The sequence below is a fragment of the Hippocampus bargibanti genome, linkage group LG04 (genome assembly GCF_051943395.1).
Source record: "Hippocampus bargibanti isolate YZ-2025 linkage group LG04, ASM5194339v1, whole genome shotgun sequence".
In the NCBI taxonomy this organism is placed as follows: Eukaryota; Metazoa; Chordata; class Actinopteri; order Syngnathiformes; family Syngnathidae; genus Hippocampus; species Hippocampus bargibanti.
Window position 1 is genome coordinate 29,721,277 of NC_142737.1, and position 15,369 is coordinate 29,736,645.

The following is a 15,369-nucleotide window of genomic DNA, read 5'->3' on the forward strand; positions in this document are numbered from 1 at the left end:
TTAGCTTGTAGTCGACGTGCACATTCCACCATGATGTCCCTGATCCACTGGTGAAGAGACGCTTTGATGCTCTCCTCTTTCATCTGGAACTGCTTTATGTAACAAAGAGGGTACAGAAAGTGCTTAAGAATGAATGTCTCTCTGTGTCTTTGTGTTGTCATGTTATTTGTTAGTTTTTTTTTTGTTCTTTTGACTTCAAGACGGCGCCGCGAGAGTGGCTGCCTTTCCAGCAGCTCCTGTGTTTTGCTTTTCTACTTTCATTTCTTTCATAACTTTGCTGCTGTGAAATGTAAATTTCTCCACTGCGAGACTAATAAAGGCAAATCCAATCCAATCCAATCCAATGTCCCGAGTGCAGTCTTTGATCTGTGCCCAGGATTGCACCGTTTGTCGTTCACAAACACAACACACAAACTCTTTTCCTCTTACAGCTCCCTGCATTTCTGTCCGAACGTACGAGTTGGAAGCTGTCCAACACAGCATCCGGAATGATTGACATACGCCACAATTCGGAAAGTAGTAGCACGCTGGCGTCTCGGTACTCCTTCTGGTGTTGTGTTAGTGCCGCTAGCTCGTCCATCTTGTTTGGGACCGGGACATTCCTCATAATGACGGACGGCAGGACATGTCGGTATCTTTTCCTCCTGCGGCGGCAATCCTTCCCGGCGCAACACCCACATTTCCTCCTCTTCAGCTTGTCGGGATGTCTGGTTTGGTGGCCACTAACCCGTGATTTCCTCGCCATGTTTGCAGCTAGTCTCGACTGTAAACAATGGAATCGCGTGAGCGAGTGGTTTCCCCGATCACAGGAGTTGCAAAAAAGAAAAAAATAACAGAGATGAGCAGAAATGAAGAAGCCCATCTCCCCCAGTATGTTTGGACTCAAAACAGGGGTATGCGCTGCGGTTGAGGCAGCCTCACAGGGGGTGCCATAACGTCGATCCTCAAAATCTTCATCTCCGCTACCTTCAGTTCTGTTTGCAGTCTTTTCTTCAATGGTGCTGTCTCCAGTCCAAACATCATGGCTGTTCTCACCAGTTTTATACACGTGTTCTTTCCTTTTAGCTGAAACTCTTCAATCACACATCACACCTGACATTTTTCTCCAGCATTTTCCAGCCTGCCTGTACACGCCTCTTTGCCTATTTTCCATACTCTCCTTTGCTCTGGACAGTTGACCCCATTGACTTAAAATCATCATTCTTTATCTCTTCTCTCTGTAACCTCATTTTTGCACTTTGGTCCCTTTCATTCACACTTGCTGCGACTGACCTTCACTGCTCTCCTCTCCAGGGCAAACCACCAACTCTCTAGTTTCTCCAACAGTTCCCTCCTCGCACTACATACAAGTCAGGCACCGCTCTGACATAATTGTCTGTCACTCCCGCTTCCTCAATATTAAAGACGTCATTATCATCATGCAGACATTTTAGCTGCAAAGCTGTGGGTGGACGTAAAGCTTCCATTTTTGTCGTTTTCTGCCGGGGGTTGTGCTCAATGTCTTTCCTCCGTGGAATCTTCCGTTCCAAGTCATTTTATCGTCCTCTTGTCTTCCAGACCACTTCTGACACCATGTGTTGCTTTGTGTAAGCGGGTTCGGTAACTGATACAACTTCTGGATAGAGTTGAGGTTCTTTATTAGGACGGCTGTGTTGGTTGGACGGAGAATGCAATTGACATGTGTGGCTCTCGTCAGACTGACTTGAAGCAGCGCGCATGCTCCTTTGGTCTTTAGCCAGGCATCACTAGTTGAACATGTAAATACAATTTGCTCATATCATTACAGGCACCATCGAAACCATCCTGTCCTGCTGCATCACTGTGTTGTATGGAGCATCCACTGTATCTTGCTATTGGTGGAACAGCTGATAAGATCTTTGGTGTGTTCCCCCCCAATTGTGGACATTTACAACTATCGTCTGACCCACCAACCCATCCGGATCGCAGGCAACCCACCCACCCATCTCACAGCTTCTTCAGGCTGCTGTCATCGGGGAAGAGTTGGTGAGTCTCCGGGCTGGCACCAGCATGTTCGGGAACAGTTTTTTCAATGCACTACCTCACTTTATCATATACAGACGCTCCCCAACTTACGAACGAGATACATTCCGAACGGTCGTTAGTAAGGCTTGTATAAGTAACCTGGTTTGTACTGAAAAATAAACATTTAATAAAATATGTCTGTGTAAGCTCTCAGTCGTACAGGAGTGGTCCATCGATGAAAAGGTTTCTTCAGCCATCATCTGTACTTCTTTGAAGGTGTCGGACGTTTCGCTTCTTATCCAAGGTGCTTCTTCAGCGAACTAAAGTCTTACTGGTAGTATAGGCCCTATATATATCCCTACTGTCCAGTGTGCCGGACACTGCTATGATAGGTCCCTGCTCTCAAGATGGGGGGGAGCAGCGGACTAATCCCTGCAGCTCCACTGATAGTTTCTAATGGTCTGACTGACTGACGACTGGCCTGACTGCCCAATTGGCCCTGGTATCATCTCATCAGCATGACTAATCCTATGTTGCCTTAACAGTCTATTGTACGAACGGTCCAAATTAAACTGCACGCCACCATTACGGTTAAGGGAAGGATTTTAACTCATTTGACGACAATGAGGTTAAAATCTTAGCGAAAGAAAATAGATGGTTTGAAAGGGGAGTAAAAGAAGCTATTTTCATAACACAACAAAATCTTTCCCTTGACCGTAATGGTGGTGTGAGGTTCAATTCATGCTGATGAGGTGATACCAGGGCCAATTGGGTAATCAGGCCAGTCGTTAGTCAGAACAATTTAAGAAAATATATGCTCTATAAAGATACAGTACGTATGAACTCTATACAATTTTTTTAAAGCAGCATTGTGGAGTATTACGTCATGGAGCCCCCTGCGCAGCTCCCTCACAGCAGCTCCTAACCCTGTTTGAGTCCCTTTCAGTCATACGATTTTGTTTATGTATTTGTCCGATTGTATTTTGTGTATTTTTATGTTAGGGAATATTGGACAATAAAGATGATCTTGACCTTCACTTTGGTTATAAGGTTGTCTGGCTGTATTGCCTGCTACATAGGCTTCAATGAATGGATATGTGTTAGCACAAATGCACAGCTTAATTGGTGCTAGAATGCTGTAGAAATTGTCATATTTATTTGTTTGCAACACATTGTAGCATAATTAGTTTACCATTTGTTATTTCAATGATTGATTCCTCTCAGAGAAAACTCACAGCCATGGGTTAAAATGTAATTATGTTGAAAGAATGCCTCCAAATCCACGGATACAGTAGTACAAAGTGCTTAGGGTGCAAACCATGTGACAGACAGAGGATTCTCACCACTGCTTGGTGATGTCAAACATCATAATGACACCATTGCAGTTCTTGTACACATCGAGAAACTCTGCATCAAGGGCTACCTCATCTGACTGCAAGACACAAATGTTGGGAATGACGAAATAATAATAATACACAAGAATAAATGTTTCCATATGATATTGACAAATGATTGGTCTCCCCCACCCCCTCAACCGAACAAGTAAGCCATTTGTTCTCCACACGACAGTCATGTGAATGATATTACCTCTTGTGGCTTATTCTCAAGTTTCAAATTGTCTCCACGCTTTTTGCCTTTGCCTGAAAGATCAAGATATCAGAAGCATGAGGCTTTTTTCGACTTAGTATATTGCTTTATGTTGGTTCAAGAACGGAGCAAGCATAGCATCACAAACCTTTCTTACAGAAATTCAGCTTACAGATGCATGTCATAGTAGTACTGTACAGTTAACATATGTCACTATCAGTCAGCTTTCTACTGTACACGTGTAGATGATTTGTGCTACTATCTACACAGAGCAAAACAAAAAAAAAACAGCACAATTTGAAGGGATAGTGAAATAGAAAACATTGAGAATGTTCTTCTCAGATAAGAGTGGAGGACAGTGGAGCATATTAACTTCACACAACAGCATTGCATTTGTACACACTACTGTGGTTCTCACCTACACCTTCAGGAAGAGGATATTTTTGGCCTGAGGTGCGCGAGGGGTATAGAAAAAAATGATGAGTTGAGAATAGGAAACAATACAGCTACCACACATGGAGTCATGAGAATCAGCAATTTAATCAATGGTGAAGAGGTCAGATTTAACAAAATGATTGAGAGCGTGACAGGCTTCAGAGCCACCACTCACCTTTGTCAACCACATCCCACACCTCCACCTTGACCACATCATCCGTAGCTGAGATATACAAATATGAGGACCACAAAGGAATTTCATTATCAAAATGCAGTGGTGAAGTGGAAATGTTTACTAGCACGCAGATTACGATGATACTCTCACACAGATTGAGTTACTGTTCTATTATTTAGAACACTATGAGAACAGGCGCTTTGCTAAGGGGGGAAAGCTAACAGAACGGGTACCAGACTAATGTTAAGTCTCACGAGTTTACCTTGATATGGAGCCACTGGAATGAATAAAGTCAACATCACACGTAAATGTGGATACATCAACAAAATAGAATCACAGACACACCGAAAAAAATGTACCATAATATTGTGTTTAAATATAAAAATAATTATAATAATAATAAAATAAAAGACCTACTTTTGTAATTCCAATGGATACTTGTGGCTTGGATCTCCTGTGTGGGGATGTATTCTTCCACAAACTTTTTGCCCTGCAGTCGATACCATAAAGTGATACAACTTCTGGATAGAGTTGAGGTTCTTTATTAGGACGGCTGTGTTGGTTGGACGGAGAATGCAATTGACATGTGTGGCTCTCGTCAGACTGACTTGAAGCAGCGCGCATGCTCCTTTGGTCTTTAGCCAGGCATCACTAGTTGAACATGTAAATACAATTTGCTCATATCATTACAGGCACCATCGAAACCATCCTGTCCTGCTGCATCACTGTGTTGTATGGAGCATCCACTGTATCTTGCTATTGGTGGAACAGCTGATAAGATCTTTGGTGTGTTCCCCCCCAATTGTGGACATTTACAACTATCGTCTGACCCACCAACCCATCCGGATCGCAGGCAACCCACCCACCCATCTCACAGCTTCTTCAGGCTGCTGTCATCGGGGAAGAGTTGGTGAGTCTCCGGGCTGGCACCAGCATGTTCGGGAACAGTTTTTTCAATGCACTACCTCACTTTATCATATACAGACGCTCCCCAACTTACGAACGAGATACATTCCGAACGGTCGTTAGTAAGGCTTGTATAAGTAACCTGGTTTGTACTGAAAAATAAACATTTAATAAAATATGTCTGTGTAAGCTCTCAGTCGTACAGGAGTGGTCCATCGATGAAAAGGTTTCTTCAGCCATCATCTGTACTTCTTTGAAGGTGTCGGACGTTTCGCTTCTTATCCAAGGTGCTTCTTCAGCGAACTAAAGTCTTACTGGTAGTATAGGCCCTATATATATCCCTACTGTCCAGTGTGCCGGACACTGCTATGATAGGTCCCTGCTCTCAAGATGGGGGGGAGCAGCGGACTAATCCCTGCAGCTCCACTGATAGTTTCTGACTGACTGACGACTGGCCTGACTGCCCAATTGGCCCTGGTATCATCTCATCAGCATGACTAATCCTATGTTGCCTTAACAGTCTATTGTACGAACGGTCCAAATTAAACTGCACGCCACCATTACGGTTAAGGGAAGGATTTTAACTCATTTGACGACAATGAGGTTAAAATCTTAGCGAAAGAAAATAGATGGTTTGAAAGGGGAGTAAAAGAAGCTATTTTCATAACACAACAAAATCTTTCCCTTGACCGTAATGGTGGTGTGAGGTTCAATTCATACTGATGAGGTGATACCAGGGCCAATTGGGTAATCAGGCCAGTCGTTAGTCAGAACAATTTAAGAAAATATATGCTCTATAAAGATACAGTACGTATGAACTCTATACAATTTTTTTAAAGCAGCATTGTGGAGTATTACGTCATGGAGCCCCCTGCGCAGCTCCCTCACAGCAGCTCCTAACCCTGTTTGAGTCCCTTTCAGTCATACGATTTTGTTTATGTATTTGTCCGATTGTATTTTGTGTATTTTTATGTTAGGGAATATTGGACAATAAAGATGATCTTGACCTTCACTTTGGTTATAATGTTGTCTGGCTGTATTGCCTGCTACATAGGCTTCAATGAATGGATATGTGTTAGCACAAATGCACAGCTTAATTGGTGCTAGAATGCTGTAGAAATTGTCATATTTATTTGTTTGCAACACATTGTAGCATAATTAGTTTACCATTTGTTATTTCAATGATTGATTCTTCTCAGAGAAAACTCACAGCCATGGGTTAAAATGTAATTATGTTGAAAGAATGCCTCCAAATCCACGGATACAGTAGTACAAAGTGCTTAGGGTGCAAACCATATGACAGACAGAGGATTCTCACCACTGCTTGGTGATGTCAAACATCATAATGACACCATTGCAGTTCTTGTACACATCGAGAAACTCTGCATCAAGGGCTACCTCATCTGACTGCAAGACACAAATGTTGGGAATTACGAAATAATAATAATACACAAGAATAAATGTTTCCATTTGATATTGACAAATGATTGGTCTCCCCCACCCCCTCAACCGAACAAGTAAGCCATTTGTTCTCCACACGACAGTCATGTGAATGATATTACCTCTTGTGGCTTATTCTCAAGTTTCAAATTGTCTCCACGCTTTTTGCCTTTGCCTGAAAGATCAAGATATCAGAAGCATGAGGCTTTTTTCGACTTAGTATATTGCTTTATGTTGGTTCAAGAACGGAGCAAGCATAGCATCACAAACCTTTCTTACAGAAATTCAGCTTACAGATGCATGTCATAGTAGTACTGTACAGTTAACATATGTCACTATCAGTCAGCTTTCTACTGTACACGTGTAGATGATTTGTGCTACTATCTACACAGAGCAAAAAAAAAAAAAAACAGCACAATTTGAAGGGATAGTGAAATAGAAAACATTGAGAATGTTCTTCTCAGATAAGAGTGGAGGACAGTGGAGCATATTAACTTCACACAACAGCATTGCATTTGTACACACTACAGTGGTTCTCACCTACACCTTCAGGAAGAGGATATTTTTGGGCTGAGGTGCGCGAGGGGTATAGAAAAAAATGATGAGTTGAGAATAGGAAACAATACAGCTACCACACATGGAGTCATGAGAATCAGCAATGTAATCAATGGTGAAGAGGTCAGATTTAACAAAATGATTGAGAGCGTGACAGGCTTCAGAGCCACCACTCACCTTTGTCAACCACATCCCACACCTCCACCTTGACCACATCATCCGTAGCTGAGATATACAAATATGAGGACCACAAAGGAATTTCATTATCAAAATGCAGTGGTGAAGTGGAAATGTTTACTAGGACGCAGATTACGATGATACTCTCACACAGATTGAGTTACTGTTCTATTATTTAGAACACTATGAGAACAGGTGCTTTGCTAAGGGGGGAAAGCTAACAGAACGGGTACCAGACTAATGTTAAGTCTAACGAGTTTACCTTGATATGGAGCCACTGGAATGAATAAAGTCAACATCACACGTAAATGTGGATACATCAACAAAATAGAATCACAGACACACCGACAAAAATTTACCATAATATTGTGTTTAAATATAAAAATAATAATAGTAATAATAAAATAAAAGACCTACTTTTGTAATTCCAATGGATACTTGTGGCTTGGATCTCCTGTGTGGGGATGTATTCTTCCACAAACTTTTTGCCCTGCAGTCGATACCATAAAGTGCTCTTTCCAGTGTTCCTATCTCCACGAATGACGATTTTCACTTGGAAGGGGGGGTTAAACAAAAACGTTCAAAATCTCAGCATGAAGAGGAAAGCTGTTTTTGACGATTAAAACTCTTGGCGAATGTCGTTGTGAGTTTGGGGATTTCAATAAACAGTGAAAAAAAATAACATTTGCCACATCTGTACACTCACAAACGGCAGGTATGCCCTTTACAAATAAAATGTGCTCGTAGTTGTAAATGTCAAACAAGGTCACCATTCTGCCATAGAAGAGGAAATTACATAAAAATGTTGCAAAGAAAATAATGTATTCAAGTTAGGCGTTCTTAGCATGTGGCAACGTAAATTCATTTAGTCCATTAAGAGATTAATGTCTAGAAGAATGGTGCAGGTGGATGCCTTAAAGACGACCAGGGGTAAAAGATACATCAAGCGAGCCATAAAAGAGCTTCCTCTTTGGATACAACTTATAAAGTACAGTACAGTACTTCATTTTTAAATTAAGATTGCTCAGCCATGCAGGTGGTATGATTTCCAAATGTAAAATGTATGAAAACTTACTATTGTACTGGACCCCTTTAGCGAAGCGTCTTTGCAAACTTAGGTTCATGGACTGCAGGCCAGCAGGAATGTTCTTGTCCCTGAGCTGGCCCGGCTCAGATCCTACCAGCTTTTTCAATGCCGAAAACATGTTTGTAATTGGTCAAAAACGAATTTGATTTTGATCTATGATATCAATGGGGGTGGAAAGTGGGTCTCTCCACAATCAAATTAGCATGTAACCTGAAGGAAATTTGCAATGTTGAGTTTTGATGCTTATTGTCAACACTCTAATCTGTTGTCACGCACAATACTATATTTGAGAAGTTGTTTTCTGGCCATTTGGAAAAAGAAGAGGTCATCATGGTGTTTCCAGTGTCATCTGTGGAGGAGATAAGAATAAAAACAACACCATCATTGATGCCTTTTCCTTCTGAGGTAAAGATTTGCATAATACATTCCCCCAAAAAACAAGAGTTAATATTCATAAACAATGGGGCTGAAGTGTGCGTCAGCAGTCGAATGTCCATTTCTGTCTGCTGTGCGTGAACATCTATGCACGTGTGTGTCTTTTGGTTTCAACCAATCAGCACTGACGCAACTGACATGACAGATCTACAAGTACAGTAAAGTCTCGTTATATCGATATCGGTTATAGTGATAATACTGTGGGTACCCTCAGTGGTCATTCAACAAATGTCAGAAAGAATAGGGAATTAAACCAATAATTCTCAAGATACAAAAAGGAGAGGAGTAGCAGTACCTTACATTGCAGGAGTTTCTGAAAAATTACAAAGAGTCCTTTGGCAACACAAAATTCCTACTTATTTCAAACCGATAAACACGTTAAGGCAAAAATTAGTGCATCCAAAAGATAGGCTACCAAATGAAAAACAAAGTAATGTAGTTTATTCCATACATTGTACGAATGAAAATTGTAAAGAGCAGTACATTGGGGAGACTCAACAAATTCTCAAAAAAACACTATCAACATCGCAGGAATAATACAAGTGGGCCGCAATCGGCAGTACATTTGCACCTAAAAGCCAGCAACCACTCATTTGACGACAATGAGGTTAAAATCTAAGCGAAAGAACATAGATGGTTTGAAAGGGGGGTAAAAGAAGTGATTCTTATAAAACAACAAAATCCTTCATTAAACCGGTCTGGTGGGGTGAGGTTCAATTTGGATCGTTCATACAATAGCCTGCTTAGGCAAAACAGGTTAGGCAACATTCGTAATGCTGATGAGGTGATACCGGTGGGAGTGGGGGAAATGGGCCAGTCGTTAGTCAGGAATGTAGGAACAATCAGTGGGGCCACAGGGAGTGGTCCTCTGCTCCCCCCAACCTGAGAGTAGGGACCGATCATAGCTGTGTCCGGCGCCACCATGGCTGGACATTAGGGATATATAAATAGGGCCGATATGACCAGTCAGACTTTAGTTCGCTGACGAAGCCTCTTGGATAGGAGGTGAAACGTCCGAAACCTACAAATTTGTACAGATGACGGCTGAAGAAACCTTCTCATCGATGGACCACTCCTGTACGACTGAGAGCCTACACAGACGAAGCGATAATACTGCTTATTACGATACTATTTTCATTTGCCGTGCACATTTCTAGTCTTTTCATGTATAATTAGTTCCGTTTAGTACGATTCATGGTTATTACGATAATCCGGTTGCTACGGTGCTCTTTTTCATCTCCCGCCGGCCATTTTGCTATGTTTATATTGATAAAAAAGATACTTAAGGTGAATCAATATTTGCTTAGGGGTTTGTATACAGTACCACCATTATCGAAATCTGTATTGGTCGCGCCGTCACTTGGTCACGTGACTTGGTCATGTGACCGAGCAATCGTGGCTGTGGAGGACAATCCAACAAGAAAATCCTTCATCGCGAAAGAGTTCGACATGCAGCAGAATACTTCATCAACGTAAGTAATGTAAACGTTGCAGTTTTTGTTTTCCATCCAGGTCGGACGGACACATTTTTCTGTACACTGGATGTCTTTTACGTTTTTGTCCAGATATATATTCTACAATAACTATTTTGTCTATGTCATCTTTTCTCATTCCACTGGGGTTGAGCTAAAGTGTTTATGAAGAGACACAAACCTCTTTAAGCCTTTCTATGTTATTTTCCTACTTGTTTTCCTTTTCTCTTCCTTTTAAACTTTGCTGCTGGGAATTGTGGATTTCTCCATTGTTATACCAATAAAGGTTAAACTAATCTAATTTAATATATGTGAGTTTCCTCTCCCATTTAAGAAACAAATGTTAATTGACTCTAAATTGCTCAAACCTGTGAAACAAAACTCTATTGTACATGTGCCGCCTGTCATTGCCTTCAACCAGTCCAGGGTATGCCGAGGCTCCAGCTAAATTCTGACCCATTAGAAATAGCAGCACGGGATGCCGTCAAGCTGAAGAAGGAGTCCTATCGGGCCTATTTGGCCTGTGGGACCCCTGAGACAGCTGACAGGTATCAATTAGCCGCGGCTTCGGTGGTCGCCGAGGGAAAAACTCGGGTATGGGAATAGTTTGGTGAGGCCATGGAAGTCGACTTCCGGACAGCTTCGAGGAAATTATGGTCCACCATCTGCCGTCTCGGGAGGGGAAAAGCAGTGCACCACTAACAACACTGTGTACAGTCAGGATGGGGCGCTGCTGACCTTGACTCGGGACATTGTGAGCCGGTGGACAGAGTACAGCACTTTGAAGATCTCCTCAACTGCACCAACACGCCTTCCTTGGAGGAAGCAGAGTCAGGGGACTCTGAGATGGCCTCTCCGATCTCTGTGGTTGAAGTCACTGATGTGGTTAAAAAGCTCCTTGTTCCTCAAGGCTCTGGATGTTGTGGAGCTGTCTTGGCTGAGACGCCTCTGCAACATCGCGTGGTAAGCAGGGTGCCTGTGGATTGGCAGACCGGGAGGAGTGTTTCCCTTTTTAAAAAGGGGGACCGGAGAGTATGTTCCAACTACAGAGGGATCACACTCCTCAGCCTCCCTAGTAAAGTCTATTCTGGGGTTCTAGAGAGAAGGGTTCGTTGGGAAGTCAAGCCTCAGATTGAGGAGGAGCAGTGTGGTTTTCACCCTGGCCGTAGAACGGTGGACCAGCTCAACAGGGTCCTCGAGGGTGCATGGGAATTCGCCTAACCAGTCTACATGTGCTATGTGGACTTGGATAAGGCATTTGACCGTGTCCTTCAGGGTGTTCTGTGGAGGGTGCTTCGGGAGTATGGGGTACAGGAACGCCTGATACAGGCCGTTTGGTCCCTATACGACAAATGTCAGAGTCTGGTTCGCATTGCCGACAGTAAGTCGGAATAATTTTCAGTGAGGGTTGGGCTCCGCCAAGGCTGCCATTTGTCACCAATTCTGTTCATAACCTCCATGGACAGAATTTCTAGGCGCAGCCGAAGCGTTGAGCGTTTCGTTTTGGTGGCCTCAGTACATCATCTCTGCTTTTTGCAGATGATGTGGTACTGTTGGGGCCTTCAAGCGGGGCTCTCCAACTCTCTCTGGAGCGTTTTGATGCAGACTGTGAAGCGGTTGGGATGAGAATCAGCACCTTCAAATCTGAGTCAATGGTTCTCAGTTGGAAAAGCGTGGAGTTCCCTCTCCGGGTCGGGAAGGAGATCTTGCCTCAAGTGGAGGAGTTTAAGTATCTGGGAGTCCCAACCCCATCCCAACCCTCATCTATGCTCATGAGCTATGGGTCGTGACCGAAAGAACGAGATCCTGGATACAAGCAGCCGAAATGAGCTTTCTCCGTAGGGTGTCCGGGCTCTCCCTTAGAGATAAGGTGAGAAGCTCGGTTATCCGGGAGGGGCTCAGAGTCGAGCCACTTCTCCTCCACATAGAGAGGAGCCAGATGAGGTGGCTCGGGCATCTGATTAGGATGCCCCCTGGATGCCTCAATGGTAAGGTGTTCCGGGCATGGCCCACTGGCAGGAGACCCCGGGGACGACCCAGGACACGCTGGAGAGACTATGTCTCCCAGCTGGCCTGGGAACACCTCGGGATCCATCAGGAAGAGCTAGAGGAAGTGACTGGAGAGAGGGAAGTCTGGGCTTTCCTACTGAAGCTGCATCCCCCGCGACCTGACCCCGGATAAGCGGCAGAAGATGGATGGGTGGATAGAATTTGTCGTAAAGAAAAAGAATGGCTGGTCATATAAATATCTGACAAATTACTATCGATATCATCAGAACTGCTATTTTGAAATGTGTATACATTTTAAGAGGAAACCTGAGTACACAGAATACTGTATCAAGCCATGGTCCACAGGCCAAATGTGGCTAGCAGGACACTAGTTAGAAGGCCCCGGCCTGGATGAGTAAGTATAATGTAACCAGCCCATGCAACGTTGTTAGGGATGCTGTATGTGTTAGCACACTCTCCAAGCACCTGCTAAATACAGATTTAAACAGAGAAAGAACACACCAGAGTGGCTGTCACCAGTCGGCTGCTCTGGAGCACCAGATATGTTTTAGTTACTGACATGCACAGATAAATACAGTCATACTTGCACACATACATAAATACACAGACACACACACACACACACACACACACACACACACACACACACACACACACACACACACACACACACACACACACACACACACACACACACACACACACACACACACACGCACACATAAATGCGCACACACAAAAGGGGAAGATTAATTCTAATTTGCTAACACAGATATAGCACTGGTACATAGTTTTCAGTTTTTATTATTGTTTTATTTAATTAAATACCAAATGTACAACAAAAACACTTTTATTATTTTCAGTTTCTGACCTTCAACCAATCACTATGTCGTGCTCAATGTCATACGCAGGCCCAGGACCCTGACTAATCTGGTACCAGCGGAAATAACACTCTTTGATTTTTTTCCATGTTATTTTGTGTTGAAAAATAAAAATTAAGATTATGGAGAACAGTAAAATATTTTATCAGGAATTGTGCCGGGTTTAGTAGAACCAAAACCATTGAAGAATACAGTATTATTTTATTCTGTTTAAAAAAAGTTTTTTGGGGGGAAGACTTGATGCAGCCCAGCTTCACTCAGACCCTATAGTGGCCCACTATAGCCTTCGTTGTAGACCCCTGACCCAGTCAAAACCCACAGGAATGGCGGAGAACATGGAAACTCCACAAGGGAAGGCCAGAGTCTGGATTTGAAACCACAAACTCTGCACTTTCAAGGAGTCGACAACAGTGCCAAAACATGCTTAACTAGTTCATTGAGGACTAAATTGTCCATCTCCGTTAATGGGAGTGGGAAGGGTTGTTTGTCTAATTGTGTTTTGCTATTGGCTGGTGATAAGTTAGTTCCTGTTGACAATTCGGATAGGTCGCCAGCATGCCTTCAACTGTAGTGAGAATAAGTGGTTAGAACAATGCGTGAATGTATACTGAGTAAAAGTCAACATCTGGACATGTTGGTATCATAGGTATATATCTGATTATGACAGTACTGTCGGTCTATATTTTCATATGTATACCATAGGGCATCCGACGTAAAAGCTTGGCCAAAACAAACATGCGGATGAAAACTCTAAAGATGGAGGACACTGATTTGCTGTGGCAACCCCTTGAAGGGAAAAGCCGAAAAGAAAAGAAGAAGACCATAGATGTATTTTTTTAATAAATATTATGGATGAGCTATTAACTCATTCACTTCCACATATGTGCATAAAATGTCTCCACTCCAGTGCCACTTGTGTCCATATCCATTTTCATGAAAAGTTCTAGAGATTGATGTGGTAAAGCCTTAGATTTGTTAGTATTATTGTTATAATCTGTGCTTTGGTTTGTTTGATTGCTGAATTGCAGTACAGGACACAATGGTCTACTTACTCTACTATAATGCGTTTACTTCGCACTTGTGTGGTACAATTAAGTTGTTGAGTAATACACTGTCTTTCATTGATTCATGCTTCATTTGCCTTTACCTGAACTTCATGTCATCTATAACATAATTTATCTTGTTGAAATCAGAGACTCCCCTTAGAAACATACAGTAAACACCTCATGTGACAATTTATTCATTGAAGACTCCTGTGGTGTATCATTACATTATCTATGACATCATCGATGAGGTGTATTGTGTGCGCGCACGCATTAACGGTACGACTATATTAACAATGTCACATTTCTCTGCTGTCTTCCCCCACCCCATTACTTGATTCGATTCTGAAATTTCAGTTAGCTGCACATCTGCTTTTGAACATAACGACCTAGCATTAGAGTTACGTGCTGTTAGCTCGTTTGCATACATTTGCAACTTTAAGATCAGAACGATAAGACAATGCGACGATATTTTTTCCAAACCACGACCGATTTTAACCAACCTCTTTTGAAAGGTAACGTTATCACCAGCCTTAGTCTCAAATAACAAATGTGAGCGAAAACAAGTCCGCACTAGCTTAGCATTCCCCTCTGCGGATGTACATTAGTAGCTCCGTTGGAAGACGACTCCTGCGAAGGCAATGGTGGGTAGGATACTCACGGTTCTCAAAGAGGAGGAAATGGCATTCAGACATATTTATTCAATCAGACATCCAATATTGTGGCTTCATTCCTTTACAGGGAAACTTGCATGGTCTCACCTAGCCATCAAACACGCGACTGAAACTCATTAGACTTCCCTTGACGCTTTCACAATAAAGCCCAAGAGGATGCGAACGAGAGTGGTACTGGAAGGCACAATAAAGCCCGAAAGGATGAGAACGAGAGTGGTACTGGAAGGCACATTGTAAGCATAATGCATTTGTTGAAGGCGGCCCCGTGGAACGTCACCCTCACATTGCAGGGTGGTCCCCCCATGCCTGTGTAGGTTTCTCAAAAAGAGAAAGGGGATGGGGGGTGCACACCACATTATATATATATATATATATATATATATATATATATATATATATATATATATATATATATATATATATATATATATATATATACAGTAAAGTCTCGTTATATCGATATTCTCGGGAGTCAGTAAAAATGTCGATATAACCGTACTGTCGATATA

The 15,369-nt window shown here is 42.5% G+C and overlaps 1 protein-coding gene across 2 annotated transcripts in view; it reads right to left on the reverse strand.

The window, feature by feature from the left end:
* The window catches only part of rabl6b (RAB, member RAS oncogene family-like 6b), a 46,524-nt gene extending 31,527 nt beyond the window's left edge, over window positions 1-14,997 (reverse strand). The window contains exons 1-7 of one of the 2 annotated variants that reach the window (XM_088995061.1): window positions 14,848-14,997; window positions 8,334-8,694; window positions 7,676-7,810; window positions 7,259-7,306; window positions 3,989-4,018; window positions 3,571-3,623; window positions 3,327-3,415 (exon numbers count right to left, since the gene is read on the reverse strand). In XM_088995061.1, the coding sequence (XP_088851187.1) occupies window positions 3,327-3,415; window positions 3,571-3,623; window positions 3,989-4,018; window positions 7,259-7,306; window positions 7,676-7,810; window positions 8,334-8,463 (485 nt within the window). In that variant the 5' untranslated portion in view covers window positions 8,464-8,694; window positions 14,848-14,997. Of the gene's footprint in view, window positions 1-3,326; window positions 3,416-3,570; window positions 3,624-3,718; window positions 3,771-3,988; window positions 4,019-7,258; window positions 7,307-7,675; window positions 7,811-8,333; window positions 8,695-14,847 lie in introns of those variants that run through there. The other variant, XM_088995060.1, reaches the window with a different exon arrangement.
* Window positions 14,998-15,369: the final 372 nt, after the last annotated feature.